Source organism: Gopherus flavomarginatus, chromosome 11 (genome assembly GCF_025201925.1).
Source record: "Gopherus flavomarginatus isolate rGopFla2 chromosome 11, rGopFla2.mat.asm, whole genome shotgun sequence".
Lineage (NCBI taxonomy): Eukaryota > Metazoa > Chordata > Testudines > Testudinidae > Gopherus > Gopherus flavomarginatus.
This window is the reverse complement of record NC_066627.1, coordinates 6,321,535-6,341,554: the sequence shown is the minus strand read 5'-3', so window position 1 is coordinate 6,341,554 and position 20,020 is coordinate 6,321,535. Positions and strand designations below refer to the sequence as shown.

General features: G+C 42.8%; 1 protein-coding gene across 1 annotated transcript; it reads right to left on the bottom strand.

Annotated features, from left to right (window-relative positions):
• Window positions 1-18,276: 18,276 nt before the first annotated feature.
• Window positions 18,277-19,212, bottom strand: LOC127031219 (olfactory receptor 10C1-like). Its single transcript, XM_050917986.1, has one exon. It carries the CDS (start codon window positions 19,210-19,212, stop codon window positions 18,277-18,279), a length of 936 nt encoding a protein of 311 aa, XP_050773943.1.
• Between the last annotated feature and the right edge of the window lie 808 nt (window positions 19,213-20,020).

Here is a 20,020-nt window from a genome sequence, read left to right as displayed (position 1 = left end):
GAATGAGTGTGGAAATGGGGAAAAATCCTGCATCTCTTTACAGTCTCCCACTGCTGGAGCCTTTCACTGCTGCATATAACTACTAGGGCTGTCAAGCAATTAAAAAAATTAATCACGATTAAAAAAATTAATTGCAATTAATTGCACCATTAAACAACAATAGAATACCATTTATTCAAATAATTTTGGATGTTTTCTACATTTTCAAATATACTTGTTTCAATTACGACATTGAATACAAAGCATACAGTGCTCACTTTATATTTATTTTTATTCCAAGTATATGCGCTGTAAAAAACAAAAGAAATAGTATATTTCAATTCACCTAATACAAGTACTGTAGTGCAATCTCTTTATAATGAAAGTTGAACTTACAAATGTAGAATTATGTACAAAAAATAACTGCATTCTAAAATAAAACAATATAAAATTTTAGAGCCTACAAGTTCATTCAGTCCTACTTCAGCCAATCGCTCAGACAAATAAGTTTGGTTACAATTTGCAGGAGATAATGTTGCCCATGTCTTGTTTACAATTGTCATAAACAGATAGCTAAGGGTTAATGTCTCTTTCACCTGAAGCACCTGACCAGAGGACCAATCAGGAAACCAGATTTTTTCAACTTTGGGTGGAGGGAATTTTGTGTCTGAGGTCTTTGTTTTCTGTCTGCCTGCTTTCTCTGAGCTTTGGAGAAGTAGTTTCTGTATTCTAATCTTCTGTTTCTAAGTATATGGACAAAGAGATCAGATAGTAAGTTATATGGTTTCTTTTCTTTGGTGTTTGCATGAATATAAGTGCTGGAGTGCTTTGATTTGTATTCTTTTGAATAAGGCTGTTTATTCAATATTCTTTTAAGCAATCGACCCTGTATTTTGTCACCTTAATACAGAGAGACCATTTGTATGTATTTTTTCTTTCTTTTTATATAAAGCTTTCTTTTTAAAACCTGTTGGAGTTTTTCTTTACTTCAGGGAAATTGAGTCTGTAGTCACCAGGGAATCGGTGGGAGGAAGAAATCAGGGGGAGATCTGTGTGTGTTGGATTTGCTAGCCTGATTTTGCATTCCCTCTGGGTGAAGAGGAAAGTGCTTTTGTTTCCAGGACTGGGAACGGAGAGGGGGAGTCACTCTGTTTGGATTCACAGAGCTTGTGTCTGTGTATCTCTCCAGGAGCACCTGGAGGGGAGAAGGGAAAAAGGATTATTTCCCTTTGTTGTGAGACTCAAGGGATTTGGGTCTTGGGGTCCCCAGGGAAGGTTTTTCAGGGGGACCAGAGTGCCCCAAAACACTCTAATTTTTTGGGTGGTGGCAGCAAGTACCAGGTCCAAGCTGGTAACTAAGCTTGGAGGTATTCATGCTAACCCCCATATTTTGGACGCTAAGGTCCAAATCTGGGACTACGGTTATGATATGGTGTGCAGCGGTTACGGGATAGACAGAATCCAGAAGCCAGTAGAAATATTTTATTTTTCTTTTCTCTGCTAGGGGCTTTTTAGCAGAGAGAAACAGTTTGGTTTTAAAAAGGGAACCAGAGAGAATTTTTTTTCTGCTCTCTCTGGCAGTTTGTGGCTTGCATAATAAGCAAGAAACCATTAAGGTGCTATTAAGAGTCTTTTGTCACACAATAGCACTCCCATTGAGAGTCATTACCAGCACTATATACATGCAAATAAAGTGGTTTTTCTAGTTTACGCTAGAGGAAGAAAAGGAAAAAAGCACTGTTGCTAGGCCGACTTCAGGAGGCAACAGAGCCTGCAGTGCAGAAGATAAACACCGGAGGGCACCCCAACCCAAGAAAACAGGAACCATGACTTCTAAGGCAAAAATTGAGGCCGAAGAACAATTCAGAGAAGCTGAACACAGGCGACAACTGGAAATAAAACAAAAAGAGATGGAGATGAAAGAAAGAGAAGAACAGATCAGAGAGGCAGCCTACCAAAGAGAACAGGCAGCCTACCAAAGAGAACAGGCAGCCAAAGAGGCAGCACACAAAAGAAAACTAGAAGAAGAAGAGGCAGCCCACAGAAGACAGATAGAACTCCAGAGGGAAGCCCACCAACAGGCCATGGAATTAGAAAAGGCTAAGCAACAGACTCCAGCCAATCCTAACAACCCATCGCCAATTATTGCTCCACAGCACAGGAAATTTCCCACCTACAAGGCAGGTGATGACACCGAGGCCTTCTTGGAAAATTTTGAAAGAGCCTGTCTTGGGTACAGCATCCCCGAAGACCAGTACATGGTAGAATTAAGGTCACAGCTCAGTGGACCTTTAGCAGAGGTGGCAGCTGAAATGCCTAAGCAGCAAATGAATGACTATAAACTTTTTCAAACCAAGGCCAGATACAGAATGGGGATAACCCCAGATCATTCCCGTCGGCGCTTCAGAACCCAAAAGTGGAAACCAGAGGTGTCATTTCCCAAACACGCCTACTACGTTGCAAAAAACTATGAGGCCTGGATAACAGGACACAACGTTCAAACCTTGGAAGAACTGCACCTCCTCATACAAATGGAGCAGTTCTTGGATGGTGTTCCTGAAGACATCACACGGTACATACAAGATGGAAAACCCAAAGATCTCGCTGAGGCGGGGGAGATTGGAGCCAAATGGATGGAACTGGCAGAAAGCAAGAAAGCTACTGTCAAGGGGAACGAATACCCCAGGGGGCACACCGACCATAAACCCTACAACCGAGGACAGCCAAAGACCCCACATACAACCCAAGTAAAGCCACAGACGCCCTACTCTTCCACCTCACCAGTCTCCAGTAACTCACCTCGGCCCAGTGACCCATCTGATGGAAGATGCTTTAAGTGTAATGAACTGGGACATATCAAGGCCAACTGTCCAAAGAACACCATGCGAGTGCAATTCATTACACCACCATCACACCAAAGATCCCCAGGCCCGGATGCCTCTCAAATACCCTTGGAGCGAAGGGAAAATTTGAGAGTGGGCGGAAAGAAGGTTACTGCGTGGAGAGACACGGGGGCACAAGTGTCAGCTATCCACCAATCCTTTGTTGACCCCAAATTCATCAACCCAAAGGCCAAAGTTACAATTTACCCCTTCATGTCACAAGCTGTAGACTTGCCTACAGCTCAACTGCCTGTCCAGTACAAAGGCTGGTCAGGAATGTGGACATTTGCTGTCTATGACAATTATCCTATCCCCATGCTACTGGGGGAAGACTTGGCCAACCAGGTGAGGCGGGCCAAGAGAATGGGAATGGTTACCCGTAGCCAAACCAGGCAAGCTTCCAGACCCATTCCTGTTCCTGAACCGTCCACAGAGGCCCCGTCTGTGTTACCAGAGATCCAGACAGAGATAGTGGACCCGGATTCCATGCCAACCACTGAAACAGCCACAACACCTCCAGTCCCAGGCCCGGAACTGGAACAGCAACCAGCACCAGCAATTGCAACCCCATCTTCAAACTCAAAGCCAGTGGGCGCCAGCGAGCCAGAACTGGCAGAAACAACAGACAGCCATACCCAAAAGGCTCAGCCAGAGCCTGAAATACCCTCAGGTGCACCAGCGGAGAGCGGTACACCAGCAACGGAAACAACCTCATCACCTACATCGCTTCCACAGGGACCAAGCCCAAGTCCACAGTCTGAGGAAGAACTGGTGACCCCAGCCTCAAGGGAACAGTTCCAGACTGAGCAGGAAGCAGATGACAGCCTTCAGAAAGCTTGGGCGGCGGCACGGAGCACCCCACCGCCTCTCAGCTCTTCTAATCGATCCCGGTCTGTTATAGACCAAGGACTTTTATACAAGGAAATTCTTTCTGGTGGACACCGGGAAGAATGGCAGCCGCAAAAACAGTTGGTGGTTCCAACTAAGTACCGGGGGAAGCTCTTAAGCTTAGCCCATGATCATCCCAGTGGCCATGCTGGGGTGAACAGAACCAAGGACCGGTTGGGGAAGTCCTTCCACTGGGAGGGGATGGGCAAGGACGTTGCCAAGTATGTCCGGTCTTGTGAGGTGTGCCAAAGAGTGGGAAAGCCTCAAGACCAGGTCAAGGCCCCTCTCCAGCCACTCCCCATAATTGAGGTCCCATTTCAGCGAGTAGCTGTGGATATTCTGGGTCCTTTACCAAAAAAGACACCCAGAGGAAAGCAGTACGTACTGACTTTAGTGGACTTTGCTACCCGATGGCCGGAAGCAGTAGCTCTAGGCAACACCAGGGCTAACACTGTGTGCCTGGCCCTAACAGACATCTTTGCCAGGGTAGGTTGGCCCTCCGACATCCTTACAGATTCAGGGTCTAATTTCCTGGCAGGGACCATGGAAAAACTGTGGGAAACTCATGGGGTGAATCACTTGGTTGCCACCCCGTACCACCATCAAACCAATGGCCTGGTGGAAAGGTTCAATGGAACTTTGGGGGCCATGATACGAAAATTCATCAACGAATTCTCCAATAATTGGGACCTAGTGTTGCAGCAGTTGCTGTTTGCCTACAGGGCTGTACCACATCCCAGTTTAGGGTTTTCACCATTTGAACTTGTGTATGGTCACGAGGTTAAGGGACCATTACAGTTGGTGAAGCAGCAATGGGAGGGATTTACGCCTTCTCCAGGAACTAACATTCTGGACTTTGTAAGCAACCTTCAAAGCACCCTCCGACACTCTTTATCCCTTGCTAGAGAGAACCTAAAGGATGCTCAAGAAGAGCAAAAGGCCTGGTATGACAGACATGCCAGAGATCGGTCCTTCAAGGTAGGAGACCAGGTTATGGTCTTGAAGGCGCAACAGGCCCATAAGATGGAAGCATCATGGGAAGGGCCATTCACGGTCCAAGAGCGCCTGGGAACTGTAAACTACCTCATAGCATTTCCCAATTCCTCACTAAAGCCTAAAGTGTACCATGTTAATTCTCTCAAGCCTTTCTATTCCAGAGACTTACAGGTTTGTCAGTTTACAGTCCAGGGAGATGATGCTGAGTGGCCTGACGGTGTCTACTACGACGAAAAAAAAGACGGTGGCGTGGAAGAGGTGAACCTCTCAACCACCCTGGAACGTCTGCAGCGGCGACAAATCAAGGAGCTGTGCACTAGCTTTGCCCCATTGTTCTCAGCCACCCCAGGACGGACTGAATGGGCATACCACTCCATTGACACAGGTAATGCTCACCCAATCAGAACCCCACCCTACCGGGTGTCTCCTCATGCCCAAGCTGCTATAGAATGGGAGATCCAGCACATGCTACAGATAGGTATAATCCGCCCATCTACCAGTGCATGGGCATCTCCAGTGGTTCTGGTACCCAAACCAGATGGGGAAATACGCTTTTGCGTGGACTACCGTAAGCTAAATGCGGTAACTCGTCCGGACAACTATCCAATGCCACGCACCGATAAGCTATTGGAGAAGTTGGAACGTGCCCAGTTCATCTCTACAATAGACTTAACCAAGGGGTACTGGCAAGTACCGCTAAATGAACCTGCCAAGCAGAGGTCAGCATTCGTCACCCATGCGGGGGTGTATGAATTCAATGTCCTTCCTTTCGGCCTTTGAAATGCACCCGCCACCTTCCAGAGGCTGGTAGATGGTCTACTAGCTGGACTGGGAGAATTTGCAGTTGCCTACCTCGATGATGTGGCCATTTTTTCACACTCCTGGCCCGAACACCTACTACACCTGGAAAAGGTCTTTGAGCGCATCAGGCAGGCCGGACTAACTGTTAAGGCCAAAAAGTGTCAAATAGGCCAAAACAAAGTGACTTACCTGGGGCACCAGGTGGGTCGAGGAACCATAAACCCCCTACAGGCCAAGGTGGATGCTATCCAAAAGTGGCCTGTCCCAAGGTCAAAGAAACAGGTCCAATCCTTCTTAGGCTTGGCCGGATACTACAGGCGATTTGTACCACACTACAGCCAGATCGCTGCCCCACTGACCGACCTGACCAAAAAGACCCAGCCAAATGCAGTTAAGTGGACTGATGAGTGTCAAAAGGCCTTTACCCAACTTAAGGCAACGCTCATGTCTGACCCTGTGCTCAGGGCCCCGGATTTTAACAAACCATTCCTAGTAACCACGAATGCATCTGAGCGTGGTATAGGAGCAGTGCTCATGCAGGAAGCAACAGATCACACCTTCCATCCTGTCGTGTTTCTCAGCAAGAAACTGTCTGAGAGGGAAAGTCACTGGTCAGTCAGTGAAAAGGAATGCTATGCCATTGTGTACGCCCTGGAAAAGCTACGCCCATATGTTTGGGGACGGCGGTTCCAACTACAAACTGACCATGCTGCACTAAAGTGGCTTCATATTGCCAAGGGGAACAACAAGAAACTTCTTCATTGGAGTTTAGCTCTCCAATATTTTGATTTTAAAATTCAACACATCACAGGAGCTTCTAACAAAGTTGCTGATGCACTCTCCCGTGAGAGTTTCCCACAATTCAGTAGTTAAAAAGTGTTCTTAAAATGTAAAAGTCTGTTAGTTATATACTTAGTAGTATATGTAAAGGTGCATGTGTTGTAGTAATCTGTTTATTTTAAAGTTCTAAAAGGAAATCGCCGCCAGTGAGCTTCCCCACTGTCTGCAATTTGGGGGGCGTGTCATAAACAGATAGCTAAGGGTTAATGTCTCTTTCACCTGAAGCACCTGACCAGAGGACCAATCAGGAAACCAGATTTTTTCAACTTTGGGTGGAGGGAATTTTGTGTCTGAGGTCTTTGTTTTCTGTCTGCCTGCTTTCTCTGAGCTTTGGAGAAGTAGTTTCTGTTTTCTAATCTTCTGTTTCTAAGTATATGGACAAAGAGATCAGATAGTAAGTTATATGGTTTCTTTTCTTTGGTATTTGCATGAATATAAGTGCTGGAGTGCTTTGATTTGTATTCTTTTGAATAAGGCTGTTTATTCAATATTCTTTTAAGCAATCGACCCTGTATTTTGTCACCTTAATACAGAGAGACCATTTGTATGTATTTTTTCTTTCTTTTTATATAAAGCTTTCTTTTAAAACCTGTTGGAGTTTTTCTTTACTTCAGGGAAATTGAGTCTGTACTCACCAGGGAATCGGTGGGAGGAAGAAATCGGGGGAGATCTGTGTGTGTTGGATTTGCTAGCCTGATTTTGCATTCCCTCTGGGTGAAGAGGAAAGTGCTTTTGTTTCCAGGACTGGGAACGGAGAGGGGGAGTCACTCTGTTTGGATTCACAGAGCTTGTGTCTGTGTATCTCTCCAGGAGCACCTGGAGGGGAGAAGGGAAAAAGGATTATTTCCCTTTGTTGTGAGACTCAAGGGATTTGGGTCTTGGGGTCCCCAGGGAAGGTTTTTCAGGGGGACCAGAGTGCCCCAAAACACTCTAATTTTTTGGGTGGTGGCAGCAAGTACCAGGTCCAAGCTGGTAACTAAGCTTGGAGGTTTTCATGCTAACCCCCATATTTTGGACGCTAAGGTCCAAATCTGGGACTACGGTTATGATAACAATGTCACCTGAAAGTGAGAACAGGCATTTGCATGGATCTGTTGTAGCCGGCATCGCAAGATATTTATGTGCAGATGCACTTCATATGTCCCTTCATGCTGCAACCACCATTCCAGTGGACATGTGTCCATGTTAATGACGGGTTCTGCTCAATAACAGTCCAAAGCAGAGCAGACCAACACATGTTCATTTTCATTATCTGAGTCAGATGCCACCAGCATAAGGTTGATTTTCTTTTTTGGTGGTTTGGGTTCTGTAGTTTCTTCATTAGAGTGTTGCTCTTTTAAGACATCTGAAAACATTCTCCACACCTCGTCCCTCTGAGATTTTGGAAGGCACTTCAGATTCTTAATCCTTGAGTCAAGTGCTGTATCTATTCTTAGAAATCTCACATTGGTATCTTCTTTGTGTTTTGTCAAATCTGCTGTGAAAGTGTTCTTAAAACAAACATGCTGGGTCATCATCTGAGATGGCAAGAATATGAAATATATGGCAGAATGCAAGTAAAACAGAAGAGGAGACATACAGTTCTCCCTCAAGGAGTTCAGTCATAAATTTAATTAATGTATTATTTTTTTTTAACGAGCATCATCAGCATGGAAGCATGTCCTCTGGAATGTTCGCCAAAGCATGAAGAGGCATATGAATGTTTAGCATATCTGGCAAGTAAATACTTTCCAGTGCCAGCTACAAAATTGCCATGCAAACACCTGTTCTCACTTCCAGATGACATTGTAAATAAGATGTAGTGAGCAGTATCTCCCATAAATGTAAAAAAAAATCTTGTTTGTTTTAGCAATTGGCTGAACAAGTAGGACTGAATGGACTTGTGGGCTCTAAAGTTTTACATTGTTTTGGTTTTGAGTGCAGTTATGGAACAAAAAAATCTTCATTTGTAAGTTACACTTTCATAATAAAGAGATTGCACTACAGTACTTGTATGAGGTGAATTGAAAAATACTATTTATTTTCTTTATCATTTCACAGTGCAACTATTTGTAATCAAAAATAATAATATAAAGTGAGCACTGTAGACTTTGTATTCTGTGTTGCAACAGAAATCAATATATTTGAAAATGCAAAAAATATCAAAAAAATTTAATAAATTTCAATTGGTATTCTTTTGTTTAACAATGCAATTAATCACAATTTTTTTTTAATCACACTTCACTTTTTTGAGTTAATCATGTGAGTTAACTGTGATTAATCAACAGTCCTAATAACTACACATGGAACTGTGATCACGGACTGGCATAAAGATGTAGACATAGTCCTGTACCCTATGCAGTACCACCAATGAAGACAAAGACTTGATGAAAGACATGTAGATTATGCTTGGAAAAGGTTACTGTTCTCTTGAATGTGTACTTTAAAAAGGAATCAGTATTACTGAGTACAGTTTTTATTTTTATTTTGTTTTATTTTATCATCTGTATGAGACCTACTCGTCACTGAAATTTAACTTCCTTATGCTCGTTTGGAAGTCTCAAATTTAACTGAATAAATATTTTGACAGTTTCTCAAATGTCTTTGTCAATCTACAATTATTTAGGGCATGTTTCTTCTGTTTATGACCCATGGTAAATGCTAAGTTTTCAATATTTCATTAAATCACAAATCAAGACGAAAGGCAAATGTTTAGAATTTTTTTTTTATGAAGAATGGTATAGTCAAAAAAATTCTTTGAACCTTACAAGCATGTTAGAATGTTTCATTTTAGTAATGTAAAAATGTTTCATTTTAATAAGGTCAAATAATATCTCTCAGAGTTATCATTTTAACTGGAATAGAATAGAAAAGAATAGAATAGACAAAACATTTTGATAATGTTATTTCAAAATGTAGACAAAATCAGTATATTCCCATGTAAAAGGCTTTGGTTCTATCCAACCAGCATTTTCTGATGGAAAATTGTTGTGCTGGAATATTTTCAAACAGTTCTACAATTAACTACAGTAGAGTTACCCAGCATTTACGCCAAGTGGGATTGAACTCAGGGCTTTTAAACAGAGCACATTTCAACTTAAGAAATAATAGAGATTTCACAAGACTCATCTAGATTGAGATCACTTAGAAGAATCCAAAGGAAATATACATAACTCTGGACAAATCAAGGAATTTCTCACCTGCTCTGTGCCCCACATTCATCTCCTCTCTGTAGTTACCAAAGAATTCAGTCATGGATGGAACTTCAATATTTAACAGCTTCTTTATAAGCCCCAGGGACCTGGGGTTTGGTACACCTTGGATGTCTCATTACATGAAGTGATAACATCATTATAATGGGAATACTGTACTCTTTCTTCTCCTGAAATTAGTGATAAACATCTAATGATTTCAACAGAGTAGAATACAGCATTGAATATTTTGCATTTTTGGGACAGATATCCAGCTGGCGCTTAGGCTCCTAAACCCCATAGACACATTTCCAAATTCCACCTCTCATACCCTACAGGGACCTCAGGGTTTGGTTCAAGTGCAGGACGCCTCCAGCAAAATGCCGCTGAGTACTTGCAATTCCCACCCAAGGACAATGGCACAATGCTCGCATCACATCACAGTTAATGGACTGAGCCAATGCTGCTTTCAACAAATGACAACTTCAAATGGGCAAAGGGAAGATTCTCAAAAACAATAAATTGTTCCTTCATCTACAGAAGCCCCATTATTTTCAGTGTGAATAAGATTGCCAGAACCTGCTCCTAATTAATCAAGGGTGAAGTTTGATAACCAATCTAATCTAAATAATTTTTGAAACATCTTTTTGATTTACAAGCTTAAGTACCAGTTTTGAAAGTGACTTAGGCAGCTGGGCCCATGTTTATCAAGGTATGTACATTCCTAATTCCCATTGACTTGACTCAGAATTAGGCACCTGAATGACCTGAACACCTTTGAAAATCTGGCCTTTAATGCAAGTCAATGGAAACATTACCCCACAACTCATATTCTCATTGTGAGGGAGAGTTAGGGTTAGATTCACAAAGATAGTCTGGACGTATCTTAACCGATACTTTAAAGGCCTAAGTCCCAGATTCAGCTACCACTGATATTCACAAAATCCTGGAGGAACCTCAGTTTCTTGGTGTCAACATTCCTTAGGTACCTGGTTATAAGGCTCTGAGCATGAGCAGAGCAGCCTCTCTCTAGGCCTCTGGATTCAAAGATTCCAAGAACATGAGGGATGCTTGTGATGATCTGTGATGATCACAGTCTGACCTCTTGTATGACAGTCCACAGAACTTCCCCAAAATAATTCATAGAACAGATCTTTTTTCAGACACATCTAACTTTGATTTTAAAATTGTCAGTGAGGGACAATCCACCATGACTCTTGTTTAATTTTTCCAATGATTAATTACCTCCTCCATTAAAAATGTTACACATTATTTCTGGTCTGAATTTGTCTTATTGCAAATTCTAGTTATTGGATCATATAAGAACTTTTGGTTCTAGTTTGAAGAGACCATCATTATATACTTATTCCCCATGTAGATACTTGTACACTGTAATCAGGTCACCCATAAATTTTCTCTTTCTAAAGCTAAACAGATTGAGCTCATATAGTCTATCACTATAAGTTAGGTTTTTCAGCCTTTAAATCATTTTCATGGCTCTTCTCTGAAACCTCTCAAATTTATCAATAACCTTATGGAATTGTGAACAGAAGAACTAGACATGGTATTTCAGCAGTGGTCACAACAGAAGCAAATACTGTGATGAAATAACCTCTCTACTCCTACTCAAGATTCCATTGTTTATACATCACAGGAAGGAATTAGTTCTTTTGTCCAAAGCATTATACTGGGAGCTCATTCTGTACCCGGAAAGATAATGGAGCAAATAATTAAGCAATCAATTTGCAAACACCTAGAAGATAATAAGGTGATAAATAACTGTCAGCATGGATTTCTCAAGAACAGATCGTGTCAAACCAATCTGATACTTTCTTTTACAGGGTAACAAGCCCTGTGGATGTGGGGTAAGCAGTAGATGTGGCATATCTTGACTTTAATAAGACTTCTGATACTGTATCACAAGATATTCTCATAAACAAACTAAGGAAATACAACCTAGATGGAGCTATTATAAGGTGAGGGCATAACTAATTGGAAAATCGTTCGCAGAGAGTAGTTATCAGTGGTTCACAGTTATGCTGGATGTGCATAATGAGTGGCGTCCCAAAGCGATTGGTTCTAGGTACAATTCTGTGTAATATCTTCATCAACGATTTGGGTAATGACATAGAGAGTACACTTATAAAGTTTGTGGATGATACCAAGCTGGGAGGGATTGCAAGCACATTGGAGGATAGGATGAACATTCAAAATGATTTGGACAAACTGGAGAAATGGTCTGAAGTAAATAGGATGAAATTCAATAAGGACAAATGCAAAGTACTTCACATAGGAAAGAACTATCAGTTGCACACATACAAAATGGGAAATGACTGCCTAGGAAGAAGTACTGTGGAAAGGGATCTGGAGTTCATAGTGGATCACAAGCTAAATATGAATCAACCGTATAATGCTATTGAAAAAAAACCTCATCATTCTGGGATGTATTAGCAGGAGTACTATAAGCAAGACACGAGAAGTAATCCTTCTGCTCTACTCCTTGCTCAACTGTAGTATTGTGTCCTGTTCTGGGTGCCACATTTCAGGAAAGATGTGAACAAATTGGAGAAAGTCCAGAGAAGCACAACAAAAATAATTAAAGGTCTAGGATGCGGGAAGGAACCAGACACAGACAGCTTGTTTGCTCAGGAAGGCGCCCCGTCAGCCGGCGTGGCAGCCCTTTTATTCTTTCTGGTTACATTGTCAGCATAATTTACAGCCTTGTTTACTTGTTTCTTACTGGCGGAGGATCTCTCTTATCTCCCTGCCTCTCACCCGCTGCTTGCAAGCGTGACGTGCTATGTTTTTCATTCTACTCAGGCATGTAGTGCTGTACTTGCCTGTTCTTATGATCACGGGGGGTAACGGGGGGTCGCAGGGATTAATTATCTGGTGGTTTGCCAGCCAGGATCAATCCCTACACTAGGAAACATGACCTATGAGGGAAGATTGAACAAAAAATAGGTTTGTTTAGTCTGGAGAAGAGAAGATAACAGTTTTCAAGTACATAAAAGGTTGTTTCAAGGGGAGAAATTGTTCTTCTTAACCTCTGAGGATAGGACAAGAAGCAACGGACTTAAATTACAGCAAGGGCAGTTTAGGTTGGTCATTAGGAAAAACTTCCTAACTGTCAAAGTGGTTAAGCACTGGAATAAATTGACTAGGGAGTTTGTGGAATCTCCATCATTGGGGATTTTAAAGAGCAGTTTGGACAAACACCAGTCAGGGATGCTCTAGAATATTTAGTCCTGCCTTGTGTGGTGGGGACCAGACTAGATGACCTCTCGAGGTCCATTCCAGTTCTATGATCCTATGATTCTATGTTCAGCTGATTTCCCACTATGTCCCCAAAATCTTTTCCACAGTCACCATTTCCTCAGATAGAGTCCCCCATCTTGCAAGTATGTCCAGCATTCTTTGCTCCTAGAAGTATGCATTTACATTTAGCCATATTGAAAAGCAAATTGTTTGTGCACAGTTAATCAAGAGATTCAGATCTCTCAGAATCAGTGACCTATCCTCTTCATTCACCTGCAAATATTATCCAGGTCATTGGGGAACATTTTGTTTGGTGTAGGGCTAAATACTGACCCCTGCAGACACAGTTCCACTCTATGATGATTCCTAGTTTATAGGTACATTTTGACATATAACAGTTAGCCCATTTTTAATGCATTTAATGTGAGCTGTCTTAATTTTATGTTGCTCAATTTTTTCAAATAAAAATGTGGTGCAGTACGAAGACAATGTTGTGCACAAGTCTCAGTGCATCCCACAAACCGGCTAAGAAAGAATCTTGGTGGTTCTCCAACCTGGCTGGGCCCTGTACTCACTCAACGGCATACCTTGGGAACCTGCAGGAAGAAACCTGAGCTAATCTGTGCAATGGGTCTTACTCAAAGTTTCCAATTATAAGCAATATATACTTAGATTAGAATAAACACACCTTTACTTAACAACTTAAGAAAACGTTATATAACAGGCTGAGATTAATTAAAATATCTCAACCAATTTAAAACAGCAGGAGTTGCTTCAATAAATCAATTGATACATACAGTTTACAGCAGTACATGAAACTTAACCAGCTTACATTTGCATTGGCACCAGCCCCACATTCTCCCCCCCCCCCATTCTCGAGTGTACACTCCTCTCAACTTCAGAGTTCCAGACACTTGCTTGTGTGGGTGTGCTAGAAGATGTTGAACCTGGGGACAACACTCTGTTGGTCCAATAAAGCCATCCAGCCCTGGCAACAAGGGGCAGACAGATGCTAACATGGGATCATTACAAGCTGCAGAAGCCCTCTGAAAGTGCGAGTTGATATAACCAGAGATCAGTAACCCTAGGACCTAGTTGGATGATAACACCTCTTAATCTCGTCTCAAACTTGGGAAATGCTTTACAGTCTCTTTGCTGCTTTACAGTCCTCTTCCCTTGCAAGCACTTTCCCAAACAGCAGAGCTGCCTTCATGGCAGGGCAACCTCAGTCAATTCTTGGCACAGCAACAGTCTTCTCTGGCTCCAATGAAGCCCAGCAATAGCTCCCATGGTTCTCTGATAGGTCAAAGTCCCAGCAGAGTCTCAATAGCAGCCTCTGGCTTTCTAGCAGCAGCTCCTGGATGGGAAGGAGCTCCACCGAAGAAATCTCATACCCCCACCCCAAACCAGGATCTAGCATCCCCATCAAGATGGAGCCCACCACATGCTCTCCCTGCATCCCCTGGAAGTAGAAGTTTCTCTCCCTTCCCTAAAACATAATAGGACTTGTAGTCTCCAAGACTGGATTACAGCATTCAGGATCTTCCCAACTGGAACAATCCCAAGTCACTTCAGAGTCCTCACTAGTAGAGGGTGCCTACATCTAGGATACCCACCTGGGGTATGAGACAGCCCCTGTTCAATTCCCCTTCCCCTTGACCAGGGCAAATAATTTGAGCAGTCATTTCCGACCTCTCAGTCCTTTTTTGATAAATATTTGTATATTCATTGGGTCAGATAGTGTATGAGAAACTCTACCTAGAGTGGTGCTTGGGCTTCTCCCCTGGAAGGTGTCAACTCCCAGACCTAGCTGTCCACCTCTGATGACTGTTTAATTATTTCTGTAAATTAGAACTCCATTGAACAGGTGAGGTTGAGGGAACCCCACAACAGAATATCCCAGAGCTCAGTGGTTAAGGCATTCATCTGGAAGGTGGAAACCTCCTCTACAAATCCCTTTTCTTCACACACATGGGGAAATGAACTGTGTGTGGGGGTCTCCCACCTCTGAGTTTAGTACCCTAGCCTCTAAGCTAGAAGTTATGGGGCAACTGCTACTGCATCTAACTCCTCCTCCTTGTTTCTTGCAAGAAATCACTGTACATCACAAGCAGAGATAGGCATTTCACTTCAGCCCGGACCTAGGTACAGGCTCCTGTTGAGGGGCAGGGCTTAGCACACACGCCTCAGCTCAGCATCTGCTAGTTTAGCACAGGAAGTCCTCACTTAACATTGTAGTTAAGTTCCTAAAAAATGCAACTTTAACCAAAATGATGTTAAGCAAATCCAATTTCCCCATAAGAATTAATGTAAATAGGGGGGTTAGGTTCCAGGGAAATTTTTTTCACCAGACAGAAGACACACACTCACACACATACATGCAGTATAAGTTTTAAACAAACAATTTAATACTGGTACCCAGTGATGATGACTGTGAAGCCTGGTTGACTTGGAGAACATAAGAATGGCCGTACTAGATTAGACCAAAGGTCCATCTAGCCTGTCTACCGACAGTGGCCAATGCCAGGTTCCCCAGAGGGAGTGAACCTAACAGGTAATGATCAAGTGATCTCTCTTCTGCCATCCATCTCCATCCTCTGACAAACAGAGGCTAGGGACACATTTCCTTACCCATCCTGGCTAATAGCCGTTTATAGACTTAACCACCATGAATTTGTCCAGTTCTCTTTTAAATGCTGTTATAGTCCCTAGCCTTCACAACCTCCTCAGGTAAGGATTTCCATAAGTTGATTGTGCGCTGCGTGAAGAAGAACTTCCTTTTATTTGTTTTAAATCTGCTGCCTATTAATTTCATTTGGTGACCCCTAGTTCTTGTATTATGAGAATAAGTAAATAACTTTTCCTTATCCACTTTCTCCACATCACTCATGATTTTATATACCTCTATCATATCACCCCTTAGTCTCCTCTTTTCCAAGCAGAAGAATCCTACTGTCTTTAATCTCTCCTCAAATGGGACCCTCTCCAAACCCCTAATCATTTTAGTTGCCCTTTTCTGAACCTTTTCCAGTGCTAGTATATCTTTTTTGAGATGAGGAGACCACATCTGTATGCAGTATTCGAGATGTGGACGTACCCTGGATTTATGTAAGGGCAATAATACACTGTTAGTATTATTCTCTATCCCCTTTTTAATAATTCCTAACATCCTGTTTGCTTTTTTTTTTTTTGACTGCCTCTGCACACTGCATGGACATCTTCAGAGAACTGTCCACAATGACTTCAAGATCTTTTTCCTGACTTCTTGTAGCTAAATTAGCCCCCATCATATTGAATTAGCCCCCATCATATTGACAGCAATTGACTGAGACCTAAAGGGTTAGCTCTCACAACACTCTAGAGTGCAGTAGGAAAGGTGGGAGGGCAGACAGAGACACACACCCTGTGTCTGAGAGAAAAAAAAATGTATTTCCCCTTTAAGTAGATGACCTCAGGCTTAAGTATACAGCCTTGTTAATGAAACCAGTTTGCTGGAACCTGAGACGCTAGCTACTGCCTAGACACTCCCTCCCTCCGTGGTGTGTCCCCCTGCTCTATGGAAGATGGGGTAAGTGGGGTGCAGGAGCAGGAGGGAAGGGAAGACACCCTGACATTAGCCCCCCTTTTCCTCCCTCCCCACATACAGCAAGCAGGAGTCTCTGGGAGCAGCTCCAAGGCAGAGGGCAGGAGCAGCACATGGCAGTGGGAGGAGGGACAGCTGCTGCACAGGCAGGGCCAGTGCAACCATTTAGGTGATCTAGGCAGTCGTCGAGGGCACTAGGATTTGGGGGGCTGCATTTTCTTCGGCAGCGACCACGGCAGCTGGATCTTCAGCCACGCCAGTTGCCGCCAGCATTTAGGTGGAGGGAGCTGGGGCAGGGGAGTGCAGGGAGGGCCGCCTGCAGCAAGTGGGAGTGGGGGCACGCAGGGGAACTCCCTGCCCCAGCTCACCCCTGCCCCACCTCCTCCCTGATCACGCTATGTCTGCTTGACTTCTCCCGCCTCCCAGGCTTGCGGCGCCTAAGCTGATTGGCGCCGCAAGCCTGGGAGGAGGGAGAAGTGAAGCAGCCACGGCATGCTCGGGGAGGAGGCGGGGCAGGCGTGAACTGGGGCAGGGGGATGCCTCAGGGCGGAGGGGGGGAGCTGCCGCAGGGGTTGGGGCCTCAAGGTGGGGCTCGGGGACAGGGAAGGGCACAAGGTGGAAATTTTGCCTAGGGTGTGAAACATCCTTGCACTGGCCCTGTGCACAGGGAACTTAGGGAAGTGGAGAGCTGATAGGGGGAGCTGATAGGGGAGCTTCTGGTCCACCCTGGTTCCAACCACCCACCAGCTAGCTGCAAAGGACTGCGCTTCCTGCAATCAGTGGACAAAAGAGGCAGCTGCCAAACAATTTTAGGAGGAAGCATTGCACAGCTATAAACGAGCATGTTCCCTAATTGATCAGCAACTTAACATTGAAACAACATTAACCGGGCCGACTTTAAATGAGGAGTTCCTGTAGCTAGTTTAGTCAGCTCCCCACCCAACCTCCTGGCTTTTGCGGATCCCATTCACTTGTGCTTATCTCCCTCCCCTCATTGTGTAGCGAACTTGAACCCCAAACCCATGCTTTGTGAATTCCAATGATTTTCTGTAGACCTAAAAATTAGGTGTTGTGAGAAAGAGATAGATTCTTCATGCTGGATGTACCCTTGATGAACAGTGAGTTCGTTGTGAAAAAAAAATGCTGTGGTTAATGGTTTTCCATGTTCCAGGATGAAAGAACAACAAATATGCTATAACCAGCAATGCAGATTTCCTCTTAGACTTCAGATATCCCATGTATGATCCTATTATAAATGGCATTCTAGTCTAGAACTGAAATGTTTCTGAATTAGAATGTATTGAAAATTTGGAGAGAATGATTAATAACATGGTTTTTTAGATATCTGAAATTTCTTGGAAAGTATTTTTTAAAATTAATTACAAAGTTCTAAAAAATTTACTTACCTCTACTGAGGGTGAAAAAATAATAGCAAAACATTTTCAAGCTATTCTATCCAATGCATGTTTTTGTCTTTAGCATTTGAGAAGAGAAATATTTGGGAAACTTAGAAAATTTCAATCAATTCTACTTGAAATATGAGAGATTTTTATATAAAAGGCAGAAATATTTGAATTGGAACTCATCAAACTATGGGAAGAGGAAGCAATGTACTTTCATATTCTTTTCTTTCCTAGAAGATTCACATATTTTAGGCCAGAAGGGAATAGAATAAAATCCTCATTTATTTTGTTCAAATTCAAAATTGTAATGAAAAAATGTCATTTAATACAAATTTCAGAAAAAGTTGATCAGCAGTACATTTGATTAAATAAATTTATTTGTAATGCTGAACTATCTCTTGGTCTCTTTAGCAATATAGATTCTCTTGAGAGCTGGGATATTCCCCAGGGAATAATCTAGCTGGAGAAAAAAATACCTATTTTTGTGGATGAAATACCTTCATCCCTGTTTTCCTCAAGGCATCTTTCACCTCCTTGTTCCTGAGGCTGTAGATAATGGGGTTCAAGATTGGAGTCACCACTGAGTAGAACAGAGAGAGTAACTTGTTCACATCTGGAGAGAAGCTGGACTTGGGGCGCACATACACGATAAGGGCCGTCACGTAGAACAACGTCACCACAATGAGGTGTGAGGAGCAGGTGGAGAAGGCTCTGCGCTTGCCTTCGGCGGACTTAATTTTAAGAGTGGTGGAGATGATACAGATGTAGGACACCAGGATCAGCATGAAAGGCGTCATGAGGACAAAGGCAGCACCCACAGAGATCTGGATCTCAATCCAGTAGGTGTTCCCGCACACCAGCTTCAGCACTGGCTGGATCTCACAGAAGAAGTGGTTGATCACATTGTACCCACAGAAGGGAAGTGTGAAGACGAAGGTTGTGTGTCCCACAGCCACCAGAGTGCCACAGATACACGAGCCACCTGTCAGCTGGATGCAAACCCTCTTATTCATGATGGTCATGTATTGCAGTGGTTTGCATATAGCACTGTAGCGGTCATACGCCATAGATGCAAGGAGGCAGCATTCAGTAACACCAAAGAATAGAAAGAAATACATCTGTACTGCACAACCAGCAAGGGAGATGGCTTTATTCTCTGAGAGGAGGTTGGACAATAGCTTGGGCAGGATGACTGAGGTGTAACAGATATCCAGGAAGGACAAGTTCCTGAGGAAGAAATACATGGGGGTGTGAAGGGACGGATCAACATTGATGATGATAATGATGAGGATGTTGCCTAGCACTGTGATGATGTAAATGCACAGAAATAACACAAAATAAATGAAACTTGTGTCTGGGTGATTAGAGAATCCCAGTATGACAAACTCAGTCACAGAGCTGTTTTTTCTCATTTTCTTCCTCAGCATATTTCATCTTGAGAATTAAAAAGAAAAATGACATGTTAGTTTGATACTTTAAATCAAGACAAATTGGCATAATCTATCTATCTATCTGTCTCTGTCTTTTCACCTTTTTCTCCATGCATCCATCACTCTGTCCATATTATATGGCTCAGGCCCAATATAATTTTGGTCAGATTCTCCTGTCACAAATCTATAAATCCCGAGTAAGTTTACTAAAGTCAACAATTCCCATTCTCCTCTCAGTTAGACCATCTTTATACTGGTGTATGTTTCTCACCTCAGTGGAAATGATCTGTTTCATACCAGCATCAGAAGGAGGGTAACTGAGAACAATGAATTTATAATTGGATAAAACACTAGTGTGATCAGAATCAGTTTCAATCGATTTGCACTGATGGAACAGACATCAAAATCTGCCTTCTAGTTTCTTGGAGCCTTATGTTAAAATAAAGAAATATAAAATTAATATACCACCATTTGTGTTATTCTTGGCTGGTGTGTGGCACAATCATTGAAGTTAGACTGATATAGATAATCTGAGAATATAGATTCACTTATCATAATTTCACTGCATGGCAATTCCATCTAACTACATGGAAAATACATGTGAGGAGTTATGTTATGCACTGTGTTGCAGAGATGGCCTGCTTCTCCTCTCTTTTCCATGAGACCGACAACAGTCCATTGACTTCATTGCCCATAATCCTCATCTCATTTACTTTATCTGCTCTTTCTTCACTCCTTCACCTCTGTTTGTGTTACCTTGGATTTGAGAGGTGTGTATACTCCAGAATCT

What these genes read in the sequence shown, in the direction of transcription:
- LOC127031219 (XM_050917986.1), bottom strand. Translation starts at nt 19,212, where the DNA reads ATGAGAAAAAACAGCTCTGTGACTGAGTTTGTCATACTGGGATTCTCT.